This window comes from Vipera ursinii (assembly GCF_947247035.1).
Source record: "Vipera ursinii genome assembly, chromosome: 3".
In the NCBI taxonomy this organism is placed as follows: Eukaryota; Metazoa; Chordata; class Lepidosauria; order Squamata; family Viperidae; genus Vipera; species Vipera ursinii.
The window spans coordinates 144,064,714-144,090,635 of record NC_139516.1 but is presented as its reverse complement, the minus strand read 5'-3'; the positions used below and the strand labels follow the sequence as shown (position 1 = coordinate 144,090,635).

The 25,922-nt window shown below is 41.0% G+C and overlaps 1 protein-coding gene across 1 annotated transcript in view; it reads left to right on the top strand.

Moving 5' to 3' along the window:
* RREB1 (ras responsive element binding protein 1) overlaps nt 1-25,922 on the top strand; it is a 171,883-nt gene that overhangs the window by 130,195 nt on the left and 15,766 nt on the right. Inside the window, exons 8-11 of the mRNA XM_083359954.1 lie at nt 324-460; nt 10,599-10,788; nt 11,027-13,703; nt 21,261-21,425. Coding sequence (XP_083216080.1) covers nt 324-460; nt 10,599-10,788; nt 11,027-13,703; nt 21,261-21,425 — 3,169 coding nt within the window. The remainder of the gene's footprint in view (nt 1-323; nt 461-10,598; nt 10,789-11,026; nt 13,704-21,260; nt 21,426-25,922) is intronic.

The following is a 25,922-nucleotide window of genomic DNA, read 5'->3' as shown; positions in this document are numbered from 1 at the left end:
CTCTTAAAGGGATAAATGGAGTGGAACAGGTCAGAAGATCTAGTTAATAAACTAAATTGCTTTGTAAGGAAATGTTCACATTGCTTAATGTTGAGGACTTTTAAAAACAACAACAACAAAGAATGGATCTCCAAATATAAAAAAGAAATTCCTGGTTAAATTTTGGATTTATTCTTATCGATCCATTTTGTAACATTTAGCCGAGGGATAAAGCAATCAATTATTTGCCAGTTGAAATTTACTGCTTTCAGAAACTCTTAACTTCAATTGCATCCTGGGTTTGAAATCCCCCTCTTTTTCTTTCTTTTTTAAACCATGAACAGGTTGTGGAGGAACCACAAAATGGTGAAACTGAAAAAAGGGCTGATGAAATTTATCGATGTCCAGTGTGTTTCAAAGAATTCTCTTGCAAGTATGGGCTAGAAACCCACATGGAAGTACATCCAGATACCTCACTGAGGTAAGAAGAGTGCAGTTGAGATAATTTGTGAAACAAAAAGATATTTCATGTTGATGTTACATGCACCAAATTTGAGACTCATTTGAACTTGGTGGGACCTGTTTCTAAAGAAATAGGCTCTGCAGGCATTTTTTTTAGCATTATTATGAGTCCTCATTGTGGTTACCTTTGCTTTACTATGTTCATGACAAAATAAAATACATCTTGGGAGGTAAAATTTTGGCTGTGGAGTTTTGGAAGTTGATACATCTTAAAGTTGCCAAGTTTGGGAAACACTGGTTTGGATGGTGTGATCTTTGTGCAATCACGTTCCTGTGAATGTACTAACCTGTTTCCATGTCTAATCTACATGATACTATTGCTCTCAAATTATAGTGTGATGTAAGGGTGGGAACTAATTTAATATAGAGAGTATCAATCAGTAGTTGAGAGACAGGTCTAAGATATTTCTCTCAGTAAGTCTCTTTGTGGCATTCACAGACTGAGTTCCCATAACATAGTACAGGGCTTTTCAACTGGTGGTATGTGTACCACTTGTGGTACATTAGCAAGTGGCAGGTGGTACGCAGCCCTGCCTAGCCAAGTGTAGTGGGGGAGGGAAAGAGCCAGCAGTGGCAAGGACTTACTATGAGAGAGTCCTCCGGAGCTGCAAAGTGGCTGGGGTGAGGCAAAGGCCCCAGGCTCACTTCTGGTTCACCCTCCCCCATGAGAAAGGAGGAGTAGGGGGGCGGAGACAGGAGAGGCCATAAAACAGGGGGGTCAAACTGCCGGCCCACCGGCCAGACATGTTATTCGGAAGCTGCGCCCACCCCATTGCCAGCAATGACAAAACTCTCCCGATACGTAACATTGCGAGTTTGACATGTCTGCTATAAAAGGAGGCAGTTTGGGCGGGAGAGGGAGAGAGGAAAAAAAGAAGCAGCCTTGGGAGGAGGTAGAGTCAGCTCTAGCTGCACCGAAGGGAGAGAAGGAGGAGTGGGGGGGGGAGAGGAGAGGAGATAAAGCAGGCCGGCCATGAGCCGATCTACAACTTCTGTGGCAGCCACCTGTGCTGGCAGCAACAAACAGGCAAGAAATGCAGCGGGGGAGGGGTTGCCCTCCACAAGGAATGAAGAAAGGCAGCAATGAAGAAAGGCAGCATCAGCTGGAGGTGAGACAGGGAGGGAGGGAGATGGAGAGTGGAAGGATTCTTATGTGCTTTAGTGACTTTGAAGTTCTGGGATTTGTGCAATGTGGGCTTTGTGTTCTTAAGGAGTTTTTGGCAATTTCTAGATGGCTGATGGCTGGTGTTAGCTTCCATTGCTCTGCTATTGTTAGCTGTAAGTTTTGCTGCAAGGGATTTTGAAGTATTTTTCTCCTGAATGGATTTTGCCTGTAACATTCCTTTACTTATGAATGGAGCCATTTGGGGAGGCTGCCTTAGCCGGCAGCCAATACTTACTACATTTTCTTTTTCTTCCTTAAGTGCCGGCTGCGCTCCTTAACTTTCCTTTCTAGCCAGTAGCTAATTCTTAAAGGGGAATGTGCCTTTTTAAGCCAGTTCACTCAGCAGCTTGTCTTTTCTGTCTCTGGAGGCTTTTCCTCGTTTGATGAATATATGGAAGAGAGAAAATATGGGTTGTTTTTTTTTTCCAAATTCTTCCTCCAGAAGGAGGTGGGCATGAGAAAGAGGGAGGGAGGGAGGGAAGTCCCACCTTAGCACTTGGCCACCAGCAGCCCTGCCATTGACTTATCTTGCCAAAAGGTTGCAAAAGGGGATCACATGACCCTGGGACACTGTGACCATCATAAATATGAATCAGTTGCCAAGCATCCAAATATAAATCACCTGATCCTGGGCATGCTGCAGTGGTCATAAGTGTGGGGAAATGGTCATAAGTCATTTCAGTGCAATTGCAACTTTGAACAGGTTTTTTTTTGTGGTCATCAAGTTTTTGACACCTTGCTAGGTGGTACTTGAATATTGCCATATCCTAAAAGTGGTACAATCGGTGAAAAGGTTGAAAAGCCCTGCCATAGTAGATCATGCTAAAAATGAGGTTGGGCAGTTCGAAATGCAGATGTTATAGGAACTTGGCTGTTCTTTTAGCAAGGCATATGAACCAACTTATCACACGTTATAATTTAGCAGTTTGTGCCTAAGCTGTTAATGTCAACCTGGTAATTGTATTCTGTTACTTTGTTTGATTTAGCATGGAATTTCAACTTGATCACTTGTAGCATTATATCATTCTTCTAAGTTTCCACTTTCTAGGGTTTTTTTAAATTGAGTCGGTTCTTAACAACAAAAAATATTAAAGAATTCTCACATTTGAAAGTACCGCATGCAGTTTAATTTAATCCATCGGGTGTGCCTAATGTAACCTGCCCCCCAGAGCAAAATGCTTGCTCATAGGTGTTTGCTGATATATATGTACTGGGTGCGCACTTCCTGACTAAAAGCACCTTTTCCTGAAAACTAATTACTTTATGCTCTTTTGATAAAGTTAATGAAATGAAATAGATCAGCGGTAAATCTAATGTTGAAGGGGATAGCAAGTCCATAGTAATTTATTTTTATCTGGCATCATTCTGTGAAGCCTCCCAAAATATTTTTGGCAGAATAAGCCCTTGGGGTTCAAGCCCACACAGAATTATTGTGCAAATCAATAATGTCTGCGGAGGAGTGGCTGCTAGTAACTGCAAAGAGAGGCTGCAAATGATCAGGTTGAGTCTCAAACCTATTCTGCTACTGTCAGATTAGCAAGTGAATAGGAAGTGGGCGATCAGTCTGATACTCAGTGAGTGAGCAATACACCACTGTCTTGTGAATGTAAATGTCAATCACAAAACACATGCATTGCTTAGGTGGGAGACTTCTCTTTTGAGGGGGGAGGGCAGTCTCTTTTGATGATGTGAAACCTTTAAATTATGCGTTTTTGCCTCTGAAGACAGCTCTGCTCTCTCCACCAGTGCTATGTGTGTGTCTGTATGCAAAATAATAGGGTCCTTTGTTGCACTGACAATTGACTGTAAATGAGGCGCTTACCCTAGAATTTACTCTTCAGGTCTAGACTCACTCGTCCTATTGAAACAACCTGAAGCTAGCTGCACTGGCTAGTTAGGGCAGGGGCCATTTCTGACTGATGTCTTCTAGGGACCATCACTTGGAGGTGGGTATAACACTGCCCTTTTCATCCTGGCTTCCCTCCTGCTAGGATTAGTTAAGACTCTAGTTTTCTCTTCAGTCAAGCCAGCCAGCAGGGCTCCAGCTATTTTGGTGCGTTTATATAGTAGCGATGATATAATTAGCAGAGCTGGGAAATGCCACATGGCCAGGAGGGAAAAAACGAGCTGCCTTTTTCACATGTTGGATTTTTCTCTTCTGAAACTTCCCCATGCCTGGTTTGGTTTTCTCACTGAACCTATAAATGTTACTTCCCCTCAGCGTTCAAAGAGCTTCAGCAGTAGCAAAACTAAATTACTCAAACAAGGCCTTTTGATGAACGAGGATTTAAATCATAGAAACAAATCATAGATTAAAGCACCTGAGACTATTCTGTGTAAGTGGATGGCTGTCTAGCGACTATTTAAGCACATCCAGCAAATTACTTTTCCAGTAACCTGTTCCCTTGTAAAACTTCCATTGGCCGATAGAAAGTTTTTTCTAACATTTAGTTGGAATCTCCCTTCAGTTTAAATCCATTATTCCACATTATCTATTTTTTTAGCAATGGAGATTAAGTATTGGTTTCATTCTGCGTGACATGCTTTTCGGTAGATTCCTAAATTCCATTTACACATACAGAGAGGGGGGGGGGAGGGGGAGAGAGAGAGAGAGATCCAACACATTTTCCTCCTCTTATTTTCCCCATAACAACAATCCTGCGAGGTGGGTTGGCCTGAGAGAGAGTGTGACTGGCCCAAAATCACCAGCTGGCTTTCATGGTTAAATTGAAACTTGAACTCACTTTTACCTAAAAAGATCAGTAATTGTGATCCCACATTCTTGTTCTCTGTTCATCCTTGTTGCTTTCTCTGAACCTATTTCAATTTCATTGAATGCTGCTTAAAGTGCAATGCCAGGATCTGGAAACAAAACTCACAAGTGATATCTGACCACTGTAGAAGTATTTTGTCCTGCGGTTTGGAAATTATACATCAGTTGATGTAGTGTAAAATTGCTGTTATTTTTTTTTTAAAATTTTTTACAGCCATCTCACACTGCTGAGTCATACTCATTTTTCAGCCATCTGCTCTTTAGAAAACTTCTTCACACCTAACATTGCTTAACTTGATATCCTCTACCACGGGGGTGTCAAACTGCCGGCCCATGGGCCGGTTGCATCATGCGGAGGCTGTGCCCACCCCAGCTCTGGGAATGCAAAAAAAAAGTGTGACATGGCAACTTTGACACTTGTGCTCTATCACAGGGGTCTCCAACCTTGGCCACTTTATGACTTGTAAACTTCAACTTCAACATGGCTGGCTGAGGAATTCTGGGAGTTGAAGTCCACAAGTCATAAAGTAGCCAAGGTTGCTCTATCAAATTCCTGTTCAAATTGTTTCGGCTCTCTACATGCATTACTTTCAAATTTGTCTTTTAAAAATTTCATTCAATATTTCAGCCTTTTCTCTACCTCAGGCATGTCAAACTCACGACGTCATGTGACGTCGCACAACGTATTGTGACTTTTCCCCCATTATTGGCAGTGCGGACGGTTTCAGTATGATGCATCTGGCCCGTGGGCCGGCAGTTTGACATGCCTGCTCTACCTTATCAAGTTCATTTCTGAATTGAATTTTTGTCTTCTTAGGGTGCTAGGCATCCCTTCCATTTTTGTGCCATTTGCAAATTTGATCAGCATTTGCTTTAATTTCATCCACTTCCTCAATAAAAACTTGTTCAAGAATTCAGGACTCATGACTGAGTCTTAACACTCCCCTCATTTGATTAAGAAGAATTGCTCTTTAAGTATGATTTTCAAACCCACTTCTACGATCAATTTTGTTGCATGTGATTTAGTGTGCCTTTAACTAGACTGCTAGTCAGTATGTCATGAGACATTTTATTAAGTGCTTTGCTGAAATTAAGATTTGTCTACAGCTGTCTGGTAAAGTAAGATGGGTTGTTGTTGTTAACAAGCCCCTGATGACTTCTGGCAATTGTTACATTGTTTTTAAAGCAGACCAAGATCAATCTCTTTATGGTCTGTTTTATAATCTTCCCAGGCATCAGTGTCACATGGATTGCTCTGTAGTTCTTCGGATTTTCATTTTCCGTCCTCCATTGCCTGATACTTCCCCCCTTCTGGATTTCTGGAATTTAATTCACAAAAGCTTGGCCAAATCCTCAGCAAGTTCTGGGAATAATAATAATAATAATAATAATAATAATAATAATAATAATAATAATAATAATAATAATAATAATAATAATAATAATAATAATTTTATTTGTATACCGCCCTTCTCCCGAAGGACTCAGGGCGGTGAACAGGGCAATACATGTTAAAAAACAAGAATACAAAAGTTAAAAGAGATTAAACAAGATGCCCAAAAACTATAACAATAAGTTAAAATACATAAAAAACAATAAAACCCAAACCCATCACCCATCAGGCCAGGCCGGCTTGTTCGAACAGGTAGGTCTTTAGATCGTGCCGGAAGGAGCGAAGGTCGGGTGCCATCCGGAGCTCAACCGGAAGATGGTTCCATACCCTAGATTGCAATTGAAACTGCTCTACTTAAGTAGGTGTTCTCTTGCCTGTGTTTCTGTCAGTGTCAGCCTTCGATCCAGCTCCTTCATTCTGCTTTTTAAAGTTGCCTAGGAGAATGGAAACCCTCTTGCTGGAGACAACTGAACAAAAATACAAGGTACTTTTATTCTTATTTTGTCTTTCCTCGACAGCCAGCATACCATGGTTCTTACGTTTCTGTCCATCTTCCTATCTACCAGTTGTCTTCATAATGGCTCTCTAAGAAGGAAAAACAATGATGGGTTCACAATCATCTGTTAAACCAACTTTTGGTGGAATGTTGGAGTATATAGCGTTGCACATATTTCTTGAAATGTTTTTTTTTAACCTACTGAAGGTAAAAACCTCTGCAGGATTCCTTTCATCATTGCTTTGGTGTTAGTGATGCGAGCTTGGGGAACTCAAAGCAACTTTGTGTGCACTGATGGCAGCCCTTCACACTAGAGTTCTGTAATGTATGGTATTAAAAGTCTACCTGAGTTTAAAAGGGGGGGGGGGAGAAAGGAAAAATGCTAAGAATGTGTCAGAGCTAGTTTCAGATATTATGGTTGGTAGGAAAATACATATGAGGGGACATAGGGTTAGATCAGACATGTCAAACACAAGGCCCGGGGGCCGAATCCGGCCCGCGAAGTGGTTTCATGTGGCCCGCAAAGCCATGCTGGAAACAGTGAGGGAACGGCCCCCACTGCCTTGGCCCTGGCCCAGAGACCCTCCTTCTGCCAGAGACCCTCAGATCTGTCCCACTCCTGCCCGGGCCCCCATAGGCACCCTTGATGCGAACAATGTAGAGCTGGCCACGCCCACCCAGTAGGCCATACACACTCTAGCCACGCCCACCCAGTAGGCCACACCCACCCTGGCCATACCCACCCGGCCCCCTGAGGGCAACCGCAATGCTGATGCGGCCCTCAATGATCATTTTATCATATTCTGCTTCCTGAAGGTTCGGTGCTGAAAATATGATGTGAATAATCAGGGATTTTTATAATCAATGAGACACTTTCAATACAGCTAGGCAGAGAGAGAGAGAGAGAGAGGTACCAACTTCGATGAATAAGAGCTTTTAGATCTGAATGGAGTCAGACCTTTATGAACACATAAGTCTGTGACATACATTTACTTTTTGTTGTTGTTTCTTTTATTAGCAAATATTGACTCCTTTCCTCCAATTTATATCTCCTGCCCTGTTCTGTCCTCCACAAATTCTAAACTTGTATAAACTTGTATAAATCTCTTTTCAGACCCTGCTCTTTCAGCTCCTCCTCGTGCTTTATTTGTCAATCTCTTCCTTGACCATTATCAAACCTACCTTTCCCTGCCAGGCCCGGCTTTCACTTCAGCTGAAAGCCATAATAGTAATCTCCACTTGAAAATGCCAGTGTGCTCTGAGAAGTTTCCAGAGCTTCCTGGTTGCAACCTAAACTTGTGCATGGAGTGTTCTTCTCTCTTCTAAAAGGAACGGCAAGCCTATTAGGCAGGGTGAGGAGTATTATTTCCATACAGCAGCTGGCACGATATACTGAGGAATTAATGGAGTCCTGTAGTAGTATAGAACCTCTTTTCTTGCAGCTAAAGGCTCATGATTGTGTTTATAAGCTGTTGAATAACAGTTGTCTTGTCCCACTATCTGTTGGTCAGATTGTCAACCCTGGCTCTTTTCCTTCAGTATTAATGCCAGCTCCTCCAGTGCCAGTAACTGGGGATTAATGCAGCTGTTTGATCCCATTTCTCAGTGACTTCTGGGCAAAAGACTGGGGTGGGGGGTTGTCCTGAAAGGCAAGCTGTGTGGTGAACTGCTAATGTTAAGAGGGACATAAACCGGTGCATACTTAATAAAGGTGAACATTGAAATCGTTTCAACAGTGAATAAGTCATTTGCTTTCTACTTCAAAGCTGTTTTAAAATTCTGCCAACCTCCTCTTAAAGTAGGAGCAAAGGGGCATTTGGGGTTCAGAAAATAATTTTTATGATGATCAAGAAGCTTCTGCTTGAGTATTGGTTAATGTAAATAATTATGTAAAGTTCAGATTTTATAGCTTTTTCTCCCCATGGCTAAAAGCTGGGTGTCTTCTTTACACACACACACACACACACTCTGTTTAGGCCTGCATGCACAACAGCACTTGGGCACATTTCAAGAAAAAAAATGAAGCATTTCTCTGTTGCATTTGATTTCAGTCTGAATAATCTTAACTAGATCTTTTAAATCTGCCCACTTAAAAGTTATTAATTTGGAATTGGATTTAGGAATGTAAAGTGGAAAAATAACCTGTGACTTGTTCTGTCCTTCACAATACTCATTTATCATTATCAGTTCACTTGTTCATGTGTGACTTGGGGGGGGGATGGATAATAAAAATACCTCTGCATGTACAACAAAATGCCTTCCTTTGACCCCAGAAATCGCAAGAGACTTGGAGTGTTCAAGTCCTCTTTTAATATTCTTTTTGTGCAGTAGCTGACACAAAGGCTTTCAAATGTAATCTTGTACACTATTGCAAAATGCTGTTTGAACGCCTGCTGCAAGGGAATTTGTTTTGCCTACATGTAAATCTGAATCTTGTTGGACAGCTTGATTTTTTTTATTATTGAAAAAGAAGTTAAGTTCTGTTTGAAAATAACCAAGAATGTTAGTTTTCTGCTGTTAATACCAGTATCATAGTTTACATCAAACTGTCCCTGAAGAACAGCTGGAAAAATGCCTTGCTAGTACAGCAGCTTTAGTTGTCACTCTTGTTAGTCATTCTACTTTTAATTCCTCTCTCTGCTTCAATCGCTGCTTTATGTAACTATCCTGTCTGTATTTAGCTTGACATTATGTGTGGGATATTCACGTTAAGATTGCAAGCTTTTCATTTTCTCTCTCCTTTGATATCATTATGTTCAAAGTGTTATCATATGTTTTGTCCACTGACACAATCAACTTCTGTTTATAAGGTACTTCTTTAAAATTCATTAAAAAGTGTCAAAATTGGCCATTGAAAATATCCATAAATGCTTATGAATAGCCTCATTTTAATTATATCCTTTTCACATCTATTGGAAGAATTAGTGGTAGAAGTCTGTACAAAGTTGTTTAGATTTCCTGGCCCTTATTGCAGTTAGTATGACATTGATTCCTCCTGTTAATAGGATCATAAAGTTCCATCATATGGTATTTAAACTAATTTATCTATATTCTTAGTGTTAACAGAGACATTTCACTGCTCAAAGTGAAGTCTAAATGTCAATGAACTTATTAGGCGCAACACTTTGATACAGATATTTGGGAGAATTAAACTAGTAATCTGAAAAGTCATCCTGAATTAAGACTTCTGTGGATGTACTTGCAAAGCTGAAGTGTGTTAGGGATGAGTTAGTAATTACTTTTTCTTGGTCAATCTGAGCATTACTGTGAAAGTGAGAGCCCTTTTTTATAGTGTGTTCAGTGTGTCTCTATCAACTGAGGGGAAAATTGGTTAATATCTCCCCAGTGGTTTGCTATCTTCTTCTGCCTAGCTGCTGTTACATAGTTTATTGCTCTTTTCTCTATAATGGCCTCGTTCCAGCTGTTTGATTCTCCCAACTGGGGTTCACAGGAGAGACCTTAAAAGCCCAAAGACTATTTATCTGTTTTTTCTCTTTCATGCCTTTGGAGTCCACTCACAATGACCCTTATTGTTTTTTTTTTGGGGGGGGGAGATGTAGAAACAAGGTCCCGGAGAATAAGTGGGAGGTCTTGGGAGGAGCTGTGTGTTGAAATGAAGTGTGTCTGATTGAGGTTTTTGGGTGACGACTTCTGTCTCTACTACTGTGACTTCAGGTTTCCATCTGCAATCGTGGCAACAGGTGTTGAATGCTGTTTTCTGACCTGATGCGATTGGATTCACATAAAACATTACATCATTAAATTGAATGAATTTAACATTCAGTTGATCTGCTAGAGGCAGGAACAATACTTGGGTGCGGTCAAGACAAAATTCATATTTTAATTAAAACAAATTAAAAATAATTGTAAATTAATTGACATATTGAATACAGTTACTGTGATTTCTCCCTATTTCTTTAATAATTTGTATCCTACATAATATAAACTTCACAATATGGTAACCACTTTTAGAGTCGTTCTGAGTGTCATCCTCAAAGTTTGACAGGATTTATACATAGCCTGGGGATTCACATATCATGCTAAGTCAAAGCCAACAAACTCTGTTGGGAATGGATCATCTTGGTTATCCAGAAGCAATGTTTATTTGCCTTGGTTATAGGAACTTTTTGGCATCTGATTTTCTATTATGATATTAGCTCTGTTTTTACAAGGAAAGAGAATGGTAAGAAACAGTGTTCTGTTTGGACTGATACTGTTGGTGTGATTGTGTGTCTTTCTCATAAGTTATTATGCTCTTTTCCTCCTGTAGGTGTGATGTCTGCTGTATTACCTTTCGCACACACCGGGGGCTGTTGCGGCATAATGCAGTTATTCATAAACAACTTCCAAAGGACTCAACTGGAAAGCCTTATATTCAGAACAACCCTTCAATTCCTGCCGGCTTCCATGATTTGGGCTTCACAGACTTTTCTTGTAGGAAATTTCCTCGCATTTCTCAGGTATTTGCTCATTTTACCTGGTTATTTGTATAATATCCATTACTTTCTTTTTCTATTTAATTTAGAAGAGAATTGGGAGCTAAACATCTGGAGCATCCGTCTCTTAGAATCAGTTTCAGCTGGCATCTTCCTGATAGAAGCATTAGTTAAAAATATAGGGGCACAAAAACTGGCTGCTGTTGGCCTTTGGATTTTGTGCATACTTGATGCTTATGTGTTTCCTTGTCATGTCTCCTAGGTTTGGTGCGAAACAAACCTGCGGAGATGCACCAGTGATTATCATCGCTATATCTGTGAGATATGCAACAAGGCATTCCCAATGCTCTCAGCACTCAAGCTGCACAAAGACACCCATGCCACTGATCAGGGAAGAGACGTGCACAACCTGCAGTCAGAGGATGTAGACCTAAAAACTTACATGGCATCCTTGGGGCTGCAGCATACCAAAGACATTGAATCTGTCAAGCAGGAGGCGCTCGTGCCAGATGATGAGGTCCAAGAAATGCAGCTACGAACACTGAAATGTAACCTACCTCAGGAACCGGGAAGCGATAACCAGTTGAACATATCCCCTCTGGAAGCTGCTTCTGTGGGAGGCCCCTTTTCAGTCCTTCCCCCTACAAAAGAAAATATGAAGCTACTCTCACTACAGCCTTTCCAGAAAGGCTTCATAATCCAGCCTGACAATAGCATTGTTGTTAAACCCATTTCGGGTGAATTAGCAGATATCCAGCAGATCCTAAAGATGGCTTCCTCAGCGACTCCACAGATCAGCCTTCCTCCACTGCCTAAGGCATCGCATATCCCCATCCCATCCATATTCAAACATATGCCTCCACTGAAGCCAAAGCCATTGGTAGCCCCCAGGACAGTTGTAGCAAGTTCAACACCACCTCCATTGGTCAACACTCAGCAAGCTTCTCCAGGATGCATCAGCCCAAGCCTTCCTCCAGTACCACCCAAGATGGTCAAAGACCAAGAATCAACTTCAGATTCTTCTGTCGCACATAGTAAATCCAGAACAAACTCCAGTCCTTCTCCACAGGCTAAGCCAGAGTCTTTGGGTCAACATGAAATGAAAACTCAGCTGGAGCAAGACAGCATCATAGAAGCCCTTTTGCCTTTGGAGGCAAAAATAAAACAAGAGGTGACCGAGCGAGACTTCAAGGCCATCATGACTGGAACCGCAAACAAGAAGACCCCAGCTATGAGGAAAGTTTTGTATCCATGCCGTTTTTGTGAGCAGGTGTTCCCCTTCTCTGGAGTCTTAAGAGCTCATATCCGCTCTCACTTGGGCATCTCCCCTTATCAGTGTAACATCTGTGACTACATTGCAGCCGACAAGGCAGCGCTGATCCGCCACTTGAGGACGCACAGCGGGGAGAGGCCCTACATCTGCAAGATCTGCCACTACCCTTTCACAGTGAAAGCCAACTGTGAAAGGCACCTGCGCAAGAAACACCTCAAAACAACCAGAAAGGACATAGAGAAGAATATTGAGTACGTGGCCAGCAATGCAGCTGAGATGGTAGATGCTTTCTGCTCCCCAGACACAGTGTGCAAATTCTGCGGGGAGGACCTTAAGCATTACCGTGCCCTCCGTGTCCACATGAGGACACACAGCAGTTGCCAGAAGAAGAAGCCATTTGAATGTAAGGAGTGCGGCACGGCCTTCTCAGCCAAGCGGAACTGCATTCATCATATCCTCAAGCAGCATTTGCACATCCAGGAGCGGGAGATTGAGAGCTATGTGCTGGCCGTGGACTGCACTCCTCCAGAAAGCCAGCCTGATCCTGTGTTACTGGAAGAAAGCACTTATCTGGATTGCAAATCTATGTCACCTTTCCTGGAATCGCAGAATGGCTTTTTAAGGGGGGCTCCCTCTCATGCATCGATCAAACTTGAAACTGCAAATAACTTCCCGATGGATTTTGATGAGCCTTTAGATTTCTCGCAAAAGAACAAAAACCTGAATTCTGTACTGGTCAAGCAAGAGAACCCGTTTGGGTCCTCTCTCTACGACAGCTCCATGGAGCCCATTGATCTATCAATTCCCAAGGCTCCAAAAAAGGACAGTGATGATAGTAACATGAGTGAGGATAAGAAGCAAGAGCTCCATGACGAAAAACTCCAGGACTGTCAACTGTCTCCTCCAGCTAACGGCAACCTGGAAAACACAGCTCTCAGACATTCCCAACCACTGAAGGGACCACTTCATTTGACTGTCCCAATGATTTCTCCAGGTGTCTTGGGGAACTCGGTTTTGCTGAGGCCTTTGAGGCCCAAACCACCGCTTCTCTTGCCAAAACCTCTCGCAACAAAAGAGCTGCCACCCCTCGCTTCCATTGCACAGATTATTTCGTCTGTGGCTTCTGCTCCTGCTCTACTCAAAGCAGAAGTCGCAGACTCTGTCCCCAAGGTAGCCATTGGCAGCTCCACCAGCTCTGAAAAGTTAGGAAATCCCAGTCCTAAACCAACTACCCTAGCCACCGTCCAGACGGATACCAACACCCCCAGTGACTTAACGAAGAGCACCAGCAGTCCAACGGGGTCCCAGAAATCCTCGACGTCTGGATCGGTAAAGAAAAGAGGCAGAAAGAAAGGCACAAAAAACAAGCCAAAAGCAAGCAGCGGTCTGGACTTGGAATCCAGTGGGGAGTTTGCCAGCATAGAGAAAATGCTGGCAACCACAGACACCAATAAATTTAGTACATTTCTACAATCAACTGCAGACTTTAAAGAAGCGGCTGATAAAAATGGAGCCAGCGAGGAAGAGAGAGAGGCTGTTGAAGACAAACTCCTGCGCGGAAAGCGAAATGCCTATTCAAATTGCATTCAGAAAATCAAGTGCCCCCACTGCCCTAGAGTTTTCCCCTGGGCAAGTTCTTTGCAGCGGCACATGCTCACTCATACAGGTAAGACAGATCTTACAAAATGGCCAGGGGTTGGGAACGGTCAGGATACGCTCACAGGAATATTAGTTGAGTGACCAGGAGGGATGTGACTCTAGAGGGGAAAGCATCGTTCATTCATTACACCCAAAAGGGATTGCCAGGAAAATGTGCCAGCTTTACTGTATTGATAAGTTTAATCTGTATTGCGCCATTCTTGGGACATCCTGTTTTTTTAATTGGGAAACACATTATATTTGTTGCACCATTTATTTATTTGGTCAATTTATATAGCTGTCCATCAGTTATACATGACTCTGGGTGTTAAAAGGAATAGAAACCAAGGAAAGCACAGCCTGGTGATGAAAAAATTCAAACATTATATGCAACAGCAGCAGAAAATAAATTAAACTACACACAATCAGCCAAACAACATACTCCCCTCCCCACTACTTGCATGGATTAGCAGCAGTTGACCTCCTACTACAGGGTTGACCCTTGTACTTGTAAGATCAAATCTTGATTTACAGCCCAGTTTGCTATTTTGGGCCTGACAGACTCTGATTTGCTACATCCAAACAGGATAGAGTGTATTGGGGGTGGGAGAACCCAAGGCTCATGGCTGCATTGCCACACTGCTGTGGCAACTTGATCTCTTAACGTCTAACTGCTGGTCTGAGTACAAAGGATTTTTTTTCTTTTTTCTTTATTGAAAAGTTTTACAGTACATTTTTTGAATACAAAACCCCTCCCATCCCCCTCCCCTCTCCCCAAACCTCCCCAACTCTCCCCTCCCCTCCCCCCCCTCCCCGACTTCCCAGAGCTAAATACAGGGTATAAAAATACAAACAAACATAATCTAAAATATGCAAACAACAATAAAATATTAAATTCTATCGCACTTTAACTCTTAATAAAATAACTACAAGCTAGTTATACATCATATAAATCCACTACTTATTCAAATGCTAAATGAAACTTTTTAGTCCCATATTCATTCTGGATATAATCAATCCATCTTCTCCACTCCACAGTATATCTCTGTTGCGATTGGTCTTTCAAATACGCTGAGATCTTTGCCATTTCCGCCAAATTGGAAACTTTTAAAGTCCATTCTTCTATAGTCGGCAGTTCTTCCTTCTTCCAATATTGCGCTACTAAAAGACTCGCTGCCGTAATTAAATTCAACATCAGGATTTATTTTTTTTCTTGACAAGAAGCAAAACATGGAAGATCTACAGCGTTGCAGAAGTATCACTGTATCCTAGATTCGTCCTGTAGAATCTTTTAGATTGATGAGGATTTCTGACTTTTTTTTCCTTTTTAATCCCATTTATATCCCGCCCTTCTCCGAAGACTCAGGGCGGCTTACAATCTAAGCACAATGTGCTTAGCAATAGCCTTCATTCTATGTATATGCCTGCTTATTAGGGCTTTCACACACACTCCAAGCGGCATTATTACAAAGTCAGCTTATTGCCCCCAACAATCTGGGTCCTCATTTTACCTACCTCGGAAGGATGGAAGGCTGAGTCAACCTTGAGCCTGGTGGGACTCGAACCTGCACTAATTGCAGGCAGCTGGTGTTACTTAATTCTCCCTTCCTGTCCACTAGAGTAGCTATAGGGTTTTGACTCTCATCCACTCTGTATCTTAAGTTTCATCAGGGGTGTAGAGATCATGGGAAGTATATGCCAACGTTATCTGGAAGATATTTGGGAAAAGCTGGGAGAAGAGGAAAGGCTGGGTTCAGTAGATCGGAAGAAAAGAAACTGGCAGAAGGGAAGAGTACATCTTCTTTTTTTTCCTGCTTGTCAGATGTGTTTGCCTTATCTGTTTTTTCCATTTGTGAGGCTTCAACATTGCTTCCTCCTACACTTTAACACAGTGGGGAAAAAAGAAAAATATTGAGCAGCATTTGGAATAAACTATAGAGCAGGCATGTCAAACTGCCGGCCCGCGGGCCGGATGCGTCACGTGGAAGCCGCGCCCACCCCGTTGCCGGCAATGGCAAAACTCTCCCCATACGTCGCACGACGTCACGTGATGTCACGAGTTTGACATGCCTGCTATAGAGGAAAGAAAGCCACAATGCTGCTCCTTTCTGCTTCTCCTGTCTTCATTGCCTTCATTAGAAGTTGCTTTTCATCATTCTGAAGCAGAGGTGGCAAACTGTGGCCCCTGTATGACTTGTGGACTTTTTAACTCCCAGAATTCCTAAGCCAGCATAGCCGGCTCATGAATTCTGGGAGTTGAAGTCCAGAAGTCATAAAAGGGCCCTTGTTCCCCACCCTGTTCTAAAAGCAACTCCTGACAAAAACTAGTGTTAACTTTTAATATCTATGACAGGGGTCTTCAAACTTGGCCCTTTTATGACTTGTGGACTTCAACTCCCAGAATTCCTCAGCCAGCATGCCTGGCTGAGGAATTCTGGGAGTTGAAGTCCACAAGTCATAAAAGGGCCAAGTTTGAAGACCCCGATCTATGATGTGTGTTTACAGAAAATTACTAAAAAAAAAAATTCCTCCTGCCCCATGTAAAAATATCTTAAGATTTGCTCTCACTCAGTGACTAGATCTTGCTCTGATTTTGATGTATCCAATTCTTGAATTGAAAGCCAGAGTGAGGGGGGAAAAAAGGCTTTCTATTGGCTCTCCCTAAGCATAGATGAACGGGAGAAAGAGAGATATTTCTACTTCCTTCTCTGTCTTTCTTTATATGGGTCTCTATTTTAATAAACGGCATCAGAGCCTTTTGTTTACTTAAACTTCCAAATTTTAAGATATGGATCTTTCTGTCTTCATTACATTTGGCTTTCGTAAAAGTAAAAAAAAAATCATTAGTGTGGTTAAGGATGTGTGAAAAATATGCTAGCTAGCTTTTGTTTTTGCACTTAAATATGTCCTTCAATTCCTATGATTCATACATTGCTGGCGAAGGCTGTTTGTTAGCTTTATGAATAATGTTATGTCCTTTCCCACCTATCCTCCCATACTTTTTACCTTGCCAACTTACGCATATTCCACCATCTTATTAATTCTGAATTCAAACAATTGATTTCTGCTTTGATATTTTAGAGCATTCAGTGTTAGATGCATCAGGAACACTTGTGGATTGACTAGAGACTGTTGAAGTCTGCAAATAGAAAAGGGCAACAGATTGGCATTGAAGACGGTGGTTAATTATTAAAATGCATTGCTCATATACAGCATTTCTCCCACCATTTTCAAGGATAGCTGTGTGGGGTAGCCAAAGCAGTTGGCCTGCTTAGGCACCCAGTATTGCTTTGTCTCAAGTGAGGGGAATCACAGGATTAGCCTCTTCTCCAATCTTGTTTGCTCTTATGGTGCTGTCATCAGGAAAGGATAGAATCTGCAGGACCTAATTAAAACTATTTGCAAGAATGGCAGGAGTTTAGTGTTAGGTAACAGCAATAAGGAGAGTAGTCGCAAAATACTGTATATGTCACCAGTAGTGGTAGAAAGGCAAAATTCCAAAATTGGGATCAAGCCAAAGACAATTAAAAGTGCCTGACTCAAAATAACTGCTTGCTCCTGAATTAGATGAACCATATTAACCAAAAACAAAACAAAACAAAAAAAAACCTTAGCCTTTTCCTTGGAAAATGTGGCTTCACCATTTCTGGTGTTTAGTTTTGTTTGTAGGCTGAATAAAGACAGATCAGTTTAATAGCAGCAGTTGTCTATGGATTGCCTGCTCAGATAATAACTTCTGCCAATTTAGACTTTGCCATTGAACTCAGGGTAGAACCAGGTCATCTTTAAAAACTTAATTACAGTCTCCCTGAATAAATAATCTCTTTGCTGATTTAACTCATTGTTTTGAACTGTACCTCCTTCCTTGTCTAAAAACTTGTTGGCTGGTTTTATCCGTTTAAAAAAACAACAGCCATGCTTCATACATCCACATGGATTAAAGCAACTAAGTAGTAATAAGTAGATTTTCTCACAGCATGAAACAATCTTTGGGATGCAGTGTAGTGAAGGAAGGGGAATAAGAACAGTTTATTCTTCAACTGTGGTGTATCTAGAGGCCATTTACCATAAACACCTATTCTTTGTAACCTGCTGAACATCCATTTGGATTGTGATGAGATATGAATTTGATAAACATAAACCCTATTGCTAATAATAGGTGTAAAACGCATAATAGTAGTTGTTGAGCATTTGGAAAAAATCCGAGTTGAATTGATCGAACTGAAATATATTCTGTACGTTAGATGTAACTATAACATGCTGAATCCATTAATAGCATCCAGATTAGGGAACTTGGGTATTGCAATGCTTGGCAAGCTATTTCCTTGTGAATTCACTCAGCTGGGACAACAACAATAGCAGGCTGAAGAACAGTATGGGTCCCTCTTCTTGGCTTTACAAATAATTCCTCCTATAAGCTTCCTGTGAATATTTGCTTTGTGTGATTTTTCCCTCCTTTTTGGAAGCCCCACCCCTCAAAAAACAACCCACCAGGTAATAAATTCAACATTTATGTCAAAGGCCCAGAACATTCAGAATAATTTTTGCCTAGTGAAGGGAAGGGACTGTCCACACTACATATCTACCAAATCTTGGTAATTTGTACAGTTGATGAATAAATTGGGCACTGCCATATATTTACATCATTCCTGTGGTAACTTCAGTATTAACTCCTACTCGTTTTTCAAACACTGAAGCTGAGATTTCATACAATTTTGACAAAATACAGCACCTTGACTTTCCCTCCATTAATTTAATTTCATTGTTTCCCACCTCATTTTATTTGTTTCTGGGTGTTTTTTTTAAATGTTGGTGTAATGATGACTAAATCAGAGTAAGCCCTCCATGTCTACTACACAGCCTGGATTATCTGCCATTGACTCTGTTGTGGTTATTGGTCACCTATTTCTATTTCTCTGTGTTGATGATTCATTTGCTTGTGCAGCAGAATGGGGCGCAGAGGAAGAAAATAACAAATTCAAACTTGGAAAACATCCCTAAAATCTCACACTGCAATGAGAAGATACCCATGGTAGCTCTTGCTCCCGGACCAAGATTTTGTGGCTTTGCATTTTTCTTAATAGAAAAAGTCTTTGGTCCTGGTTCACAATCTAGTACTTTCGAATTGTACAAAACCAGAATTTCATATTTAGGATTGCCAAGGGAAGAAGATTACGAGAGTTTAAGTCTATCATGTTATAAATTCAGAAATTTGACTCTCCTGGCTTGCAGTTCCTTCCAAACAAAACAAACCATTCTTTATCTCCCCTCCCCCACCAACTAGGCCACCATGAACAGCAGCAGTTGATGGCCCTCCCGAGGCTAGGCTTGAAGTCAAGGACCAGGCCTCAACTTCATCCCTAGAACCAATGATACCACTTAAAAAGCCTCCGGTTCTGTTCACCAAGCCTTGATTGCCCCCATGGCCTAACAGTCCCCAGGATCTGCCACGTGCCATTTACTTTCAAGTGGTGTTCAGGCCCTTGCAAGCTACCCAAAACTGCTCTGGGTCTCACAATGCCTTCGTTCCTGAAGTGGCTTTGGAGAAAGCTCTTCCACAGCCTCTGTGGCCTCTGAAAATGGCACAAACCATACCCCATTCTTGTGCGATTTTTGGAGGCTTCAGAAGCCCTGTAAGTGCATGGCCTTGTCCCGCAACTTCCAAAGGTTCCAGAGGTCACACAAAAGTGTACCTCATCCCTCACATGGCCTCCACAACCATCTGAAAATTGCACGAGAGTGAGGTATATTTTTTGAGGATAGTTGTTGTTGGGTATTAGTGTACACTAGCATAGATTAGTCATCATTGGCCTAATGCATTATTTTTATTGAATAAAGATTATACTGAGACTTTAATTTGGATCTGTTGCATAGTACGGTAGCATGATTTTTTTTAACAGAGATTAAACAATATCGTATTTATTTTCTGAAATTACCTGTTCCCCGAGGTTTATATGTGTGTCTGGAAAAATAGCGTCCATTGATGGACTGAGAAAATTCCTACTACATGAGTAGTGATTAGGAAGACTTGAGAGACTTGTAATGCTCGATAAACATCTGAAAAATTAATGCTTGAAATACACCTGGAAAAGTACTTTGACCATCTCTGATTCATCCCGTCTTTCTGTTTAATGATATTCCACTGCTCTCTTTTTTCTGTCTCATGTTCTTAGGGGATCTCAAGATGATTAGAGGCTACCTTTATGCATGGCTGAATGGCATGACTAGTTGTATGTTTTTTTTTTACTTACGAAGCCCAGCTGGCATTGCAAATTGTATTTTGATGACTTGACTAGGAGGGGATTTTGTTCTGCCCTCTAATGTTTGTTTTTATAGCTGTGTGTGAATTGATCGAAGCTGCATGCAACTATGCAGAATTGTGGCCTTGCTTAGGCAGCTGGCTTTTGAGCCTTTTACTTGCTGTAGAAGTGGCCACAGGTACTAGAAATTGTGATAGTTAACTTTCCTAAGCAACTTATTTCTCCACGCCCTATGCCCTATCCACTTTTTCTCTTATCACACACCTTAGCTCAGAGTTCTCCAAGCTTTCCAGCTTTGCGGACTGGCAGGGGGGAAGAGGGGATGGTTCCGTGCAAGCAGCACGCAAGCACGCATACACCTGCATGTGCACCCAGCCACACATGCAAATGGAGTGCACACATGCTTGCCTGCTGCTGACACAAGTAGGGATGTGTGTGCACGCCTGCGCTCACCCACCACTTTTGTGGCCCGGTTCTGAATGGCTCAAGGCCCAATAGTGGAGCTGTAGCCTGAGGGTTGGGGACCCATGCCGTAGCTCTTTGCAATTTTACTTTATAAAATAATAATAATAATGTGTTACCATCTCCTTATATTCTCTAATTTTGTCATGAACATTCCTTCTCTTAAGTGAGTTCAGAACTCATTCCTGCAGTAGATTGAACAAGGAGGTTGACCTTTTGATATGCTTGAATATTCTAATTAGACGTATAGCACCGTGGAAATTATGTTGGGGATTTAAATAAATGTCTGAAATGAAATAATCTCCCCTTTAAATAACCGGTGGAAGCTTTTGGATGAGTTTAAATGCCGAGGGAAGGTTGCAAGCTAGTTCTGCAGTTGCCTCTCACTTTTATCAAGCCCATGACCTTCTAGATCCCTTTTAAATGGGCCACAGAAGCTATGATCATTTGCAGCCAAACATACATTTCCTTCTGGATTTGTGTGGTGCCATATGCACAGTTGATTGCAGAGTATTCCACTGATACCAAACCTCTCAAAATAGGTTTTTTTCCCCCGTTATTAAGTCCATATGATTTTTCAGGCAATTACATTGGAGAACTCTCAGAGCTTTGGGGTTTCAGAGTCAGTATACCTTTATTATGTTATTTTACGTATGGCTGTAGCTGGAATCCTGAGCATGCTATTAGGGAAGTAAATTGCTTCAAATTTAATAGGGGCCTTCTTTTAAAATTAAATCTATTTAGGACTGAGCCGAGTCAAAGTTGTTGAATCTTAAGTTGAAGGGATAGGAGAACGCAAGGAGCTCCTCTGGTGCATTAGAAAAAAAAAAGATAAATATGTTTTTTTTCCCTGCTTCATTCAGGTCAGAAGCCCTTCCCTTGTCAAAAATGTGATGCCTTCTTTTCTACCAAATCTAACTGTGAACGCCACCTCTTACGCAAACACGGAGTTGCCAACTACTGTCTGAGAAGAAACGGGCTTATCCCCCAGTCTAAAGAAAGTGATGCTGGAGCTCATGATAGCACAGGTAGCTTTTTTAGGTTGTTCCAGAATTTAAAGATAAGTTGTGTTCCTTTTTTGCTTTGGGCCTTTAGAGGAATCAGTGAGTCTGTTAGAAGTCTTTTCAGGACCTGAGGAATTCAATTAGATGTTAACACCTTGACCCACTTAAAGTCTGTTGTGGAGATTTCTCCCCTACTCAGGAGAGGTGGGAGCGTTGAAAGTCTCACAGATTGGCAAGGAGGGTTCTGTGTCAAAATCTTCCTCTTTCTCATCTTACCCTAATTTTTACTTCAGGTGCAGTTCTGAGATGAAAAATAATGTTTACCCAGCAGACATCAAGGGACAGAAAAACGTTCGGTATTCTTGCCTGACCATTGATGGGATTTCAGGGACTCATCTGTTCAGCATAGGAAATCATACGTTTTGGATTCTGTGATGCAGAGGTTGTGTTGCTGCAATGTTTAATTTGGCCTTGAGAGGAATTCGTAGATAGTGGGGCACGGTAGTTGTCCTTGGCTCTAGATTACCTGTCTGATTAGCTAAGTGATCAAGCAGGCAGGCCTGATGGTAGTTTTACAAATTTTAAATTGTGATGAGATTTGTCACAGCATATATGTACCCTAAGGAGGGATCACTTAGTGTTTTCCACATGTGCTGGATCCTACTCATCCTAATTTTTAAAGAAATTCTATTAAAAATTACAATTCACAATGATGCAAATTTTAAAAAAGAAGAAAAAAACAGTACGGAAAAGAAAAAAAGAAAAGAAAGGGAAAAAATAAGAAATAAGTTACAGAAAAAGAAAAGTACATAAAGAAGTGAGTATTTTACTAACGTATTACTTTCTCCTAAAATATAACAAAAGATCTCTTATCCTATCTCTTATCGATAAACAGATCCTTAAAACCTTATCATTTCAGTCCTGATCAGCAAATGTCCATCAAGGGTTAGATGAAATAACAATTTATCTATTTCAACCTTGATCAAATAAACCAATTTTATATTCCTTCCTTTTCCTTCTAACAAGCTTTATCATCAAACAGTGGCCTAAAAATGTGATTTATTTTCATTTTTTCTTTGCCCTTTCTCACAAAATTCTTCAAAGCTTTAACAAGCCTCTTTTGTAAATCCAATATAAGAAAATTATCCAGGTCATTCTCTTGGTTTATCATTTGTATGCTCCTCTTAATTATTAAGACATGAACCAGTTTCTTTTCTATGTCTGGTGTAGCTCTTTTTTCCATGTCATTCTTGTAGCTAGTTATTGTTATTTCCACTTTCAAATCAGTCTTGATCACATCAGGTAATATTTTTTTCTTCTTCCATAGCAGCCTTTATACATAGTCTACCTATAGAGGCAGACATTCTTGAAATTAACTTCTGAGGGCATTGTACAAAAATTCTCTACAGTATGTGCAAAGTTAAAATAGTTTGCTTTGTTTGGTATTAGTAAGTTGCGTTTTAATGTTCTTGCCCTTTAATTGTAATCCTTAATTACTTCTCATTTTCTATGATGTCCAATTTTTAAAGTCAGATCTTATTGTTTTAAGAATTCAAGACAAAAACAATTTTCCATAAGAAGAACTCCTTACAATTAATTGCAAAATCTTATTTCAAAATTACCTTCACCTTTTGTAAAGATAGGTCTTTAACTTACAAAGTCTGTAACTTTCTAAAATCAAAATTTTAATTACCCCTGTGTTGCTTATCCAGATTTGTTTACGTCCTTAAAACTTGTATTTAAAAGTTCTTTCACTAAGAATTTAAGGAAACTCACCCAGTGCTGTAAAATCCCTTGCATTAAGAAGCAGTTTCCAAAAGTGATTAGAAAGGGAAGTATGCAAACCCAGTATCCTTTTAAAGATGACATTCTGGTTTGGGCTAGATGGCTCATTCCCTTGTCACCCAGAGGTACCAGGATTTATCAGGATTAAAGCTACCATTGATTGTTGGGAACTATGGTTTAGTAGGGACGTGATGGCTCAGTGGGCTAGGACGCTGAGCTTGTCGATCAGAAGGTCGGCAGTTTGGCGGGTCAAATCCCAAGTGCCGCATAACAGAGTGAGTGCCTGTTACTCGTCCCAGCTTCTGCCAACCTAGCAGTTCGAAAGCACGTAAAAAATGCACGTAGAAAAATAGGGACCACTACAGTGGGAAGGTAACAGCGTTCCATGCACCTTTGGCGTCTAGTCATGCTGGCCAAATGACCACGGAGACGTCCTCGGACAAGCGCTGGCTCTTTGGCTTTGAAACGGAGATGAGCACCGCCCCCTAGAGTCGGAAACGACTAGCATGCATTTGCGGGGGAACCTTTACCTTTACCTTTTTATGGTTTAGTATCATTAACTAGTTACGGTATTTTGATTTGATTTGGTTTGATGACTGGTAGAATATAGACGGGTAGTTTTTGGAGGAAAGCCTATTTGGCTCAGTCTTCTCTCACTCAGTGAGAAAGAGTTCTTGGGATTCTTGTGAAGAGAAGCAGCTATAGCATGCCATGGTTTCTTGTAAGAAAAGCAAAGGATTAGTTGGAAATAATAAATAGAAAAAAGAAAACTGACAATTTCATAACTTAACAATAGAAAAAATGTTAATTTACTGCTACATTCTTTTTCGATTCCTTGGTATCATTTGGATCATAGTTCTTTATACTTCATCAGTGCTCTATCTGGAATTCAGTGGATATACATGCAGAAATAGGCTGTACGAGAGACCTTTTCCCATTATTAAAACAGTCTTCTGAATGTGATGTTTGCAGGTACCTGCTCTTAGTTGCCACCCATGTTCTTGTTTTCACAGTCTCAGGTTGGAGAACTTAGGAATCTGTGTACAGTTCTAACCATGGATGTTTAATTTTGAGGACTTTTTATTTTCACAAGGCAATGCATAAGCTAGAGCAGAGGTCCCCAGCCTTTTAGACACCAGGGACCAGTTCCATGGAGAGAGGTTTTTCCATGGACCGGAGGGGGCGTGGTTTCATGTACTGCCTGCATCCCACGGATGGGCTTTGCTTGTTTGTGCGGACCAGTTTCTGGCCTGCCATGGCCCGGTGCCGGTCCACGGACCCGGGGTTGGGGTTGGGGACCCCTGAGCTAGAGTAAACAGACTGCGCTCCTGCCATAAAGGGGAGTCAACATCTGCCTATCAAGGATTAAATTAATCACATCACTGAAAATTAAATAAGTTAAGTTTAATCAGCATTGATGTGAATTCTTTCATTTGTATGAAAGTGATCTTACCAAAGTGTTCCACCTAGTGGAAGCTATTTGAGATTGGAACATTTAAAAAAAACAGAATTAAAAAAATACTATTGTGGGAAATTAGAAATGACTGTAGATGAAGGACCTGCATACTTCAATATTTTAGGCTTACTTTTTGTTTGAGTTGAGTAAGAACTACAGTAAGGTGCCATGTTCAGATAGATGCAAATTCAGACAGACAGTGTTTTTTGCCAGTGTTGTGAGGACACGGATAGCTCACAAATTAAAACTCATACCAGAACTAAACTCATAAGTCTCTTTAGATAAAATCTAGTCCCACTTCCTCCGCCAAACATTCTTTATCACCATCCTCAATTAGGGAGGATCAAATGGTTTTGGATGCTGCTATTGTTAGGTAATTGGGAATTAGGTATACAATTTACTGCAAATCACCCTGAGATCTAATAGTAGATCCTGGGTTAATTTCTGCCTACAGTTGGTATGCTGTACTTCTTAGTTTACAAATAAAGTTATGAGTCAACAACAGGGAATCAATAGAGCATGATGTAAATAACTTGAGAAATACGTGAATTAAAGACCTGTTTCTCCCCCCACCCCAAAATCCATTCTCCCCTTCCCAGCCCAGCAGCCCAGAGTTTGCTTCTTTCTTTCTTCTTAGCTATTTACTTAGCTATTTTCTTATGGTTTCTGAAAATGATGGTTTTCATTATTTGTACATCTTGTATGGTGCTGTCAGGAGCATGTGTCATTAGGTCTTCACATTCCTGAGTCAGATTTAATAAGCTAGTGACCTTTCAGGTCCTGCTTGCTACTGTTTTCTCCCTGTTTGGTGACAGAATGAAAAGGGAGTCCTTTAGGAACAAAGTGCAATGGCTTATAACTTAAGCCTTTGAAAACTGGTATGTATGCCTTATATAACAGGCTCTTATGCAAATCATAAAATGCAGATATTTCAGTTGAGACCTGTATGGGGTGCTTGACAATCTCCACTCAATTAGAAACTTGGCCTTTACAGTTTTAAATAATGAATTGCTGTTTCCACCCCACCCAAGAACAGTTACCTATAAGAAGAACAGATTTTAAACTTTGCTTCCCAGTCAACAGAATTTCTATAAAGCCATCTATTCTTTTTTTTTACTACCGGTAATAGCAGTATTTCACGTGACTCTCCGTGCTTACTGAAGGGAGGACAACACAATGGGCATGTAGTTTATAAAGTCTCCGTGAAAGATCAGGGTGGGGTTTTGCTCAAGTCATTGTGAAGAAAAATAAAGATAAATGGGCTAAAGTGCACATGATTA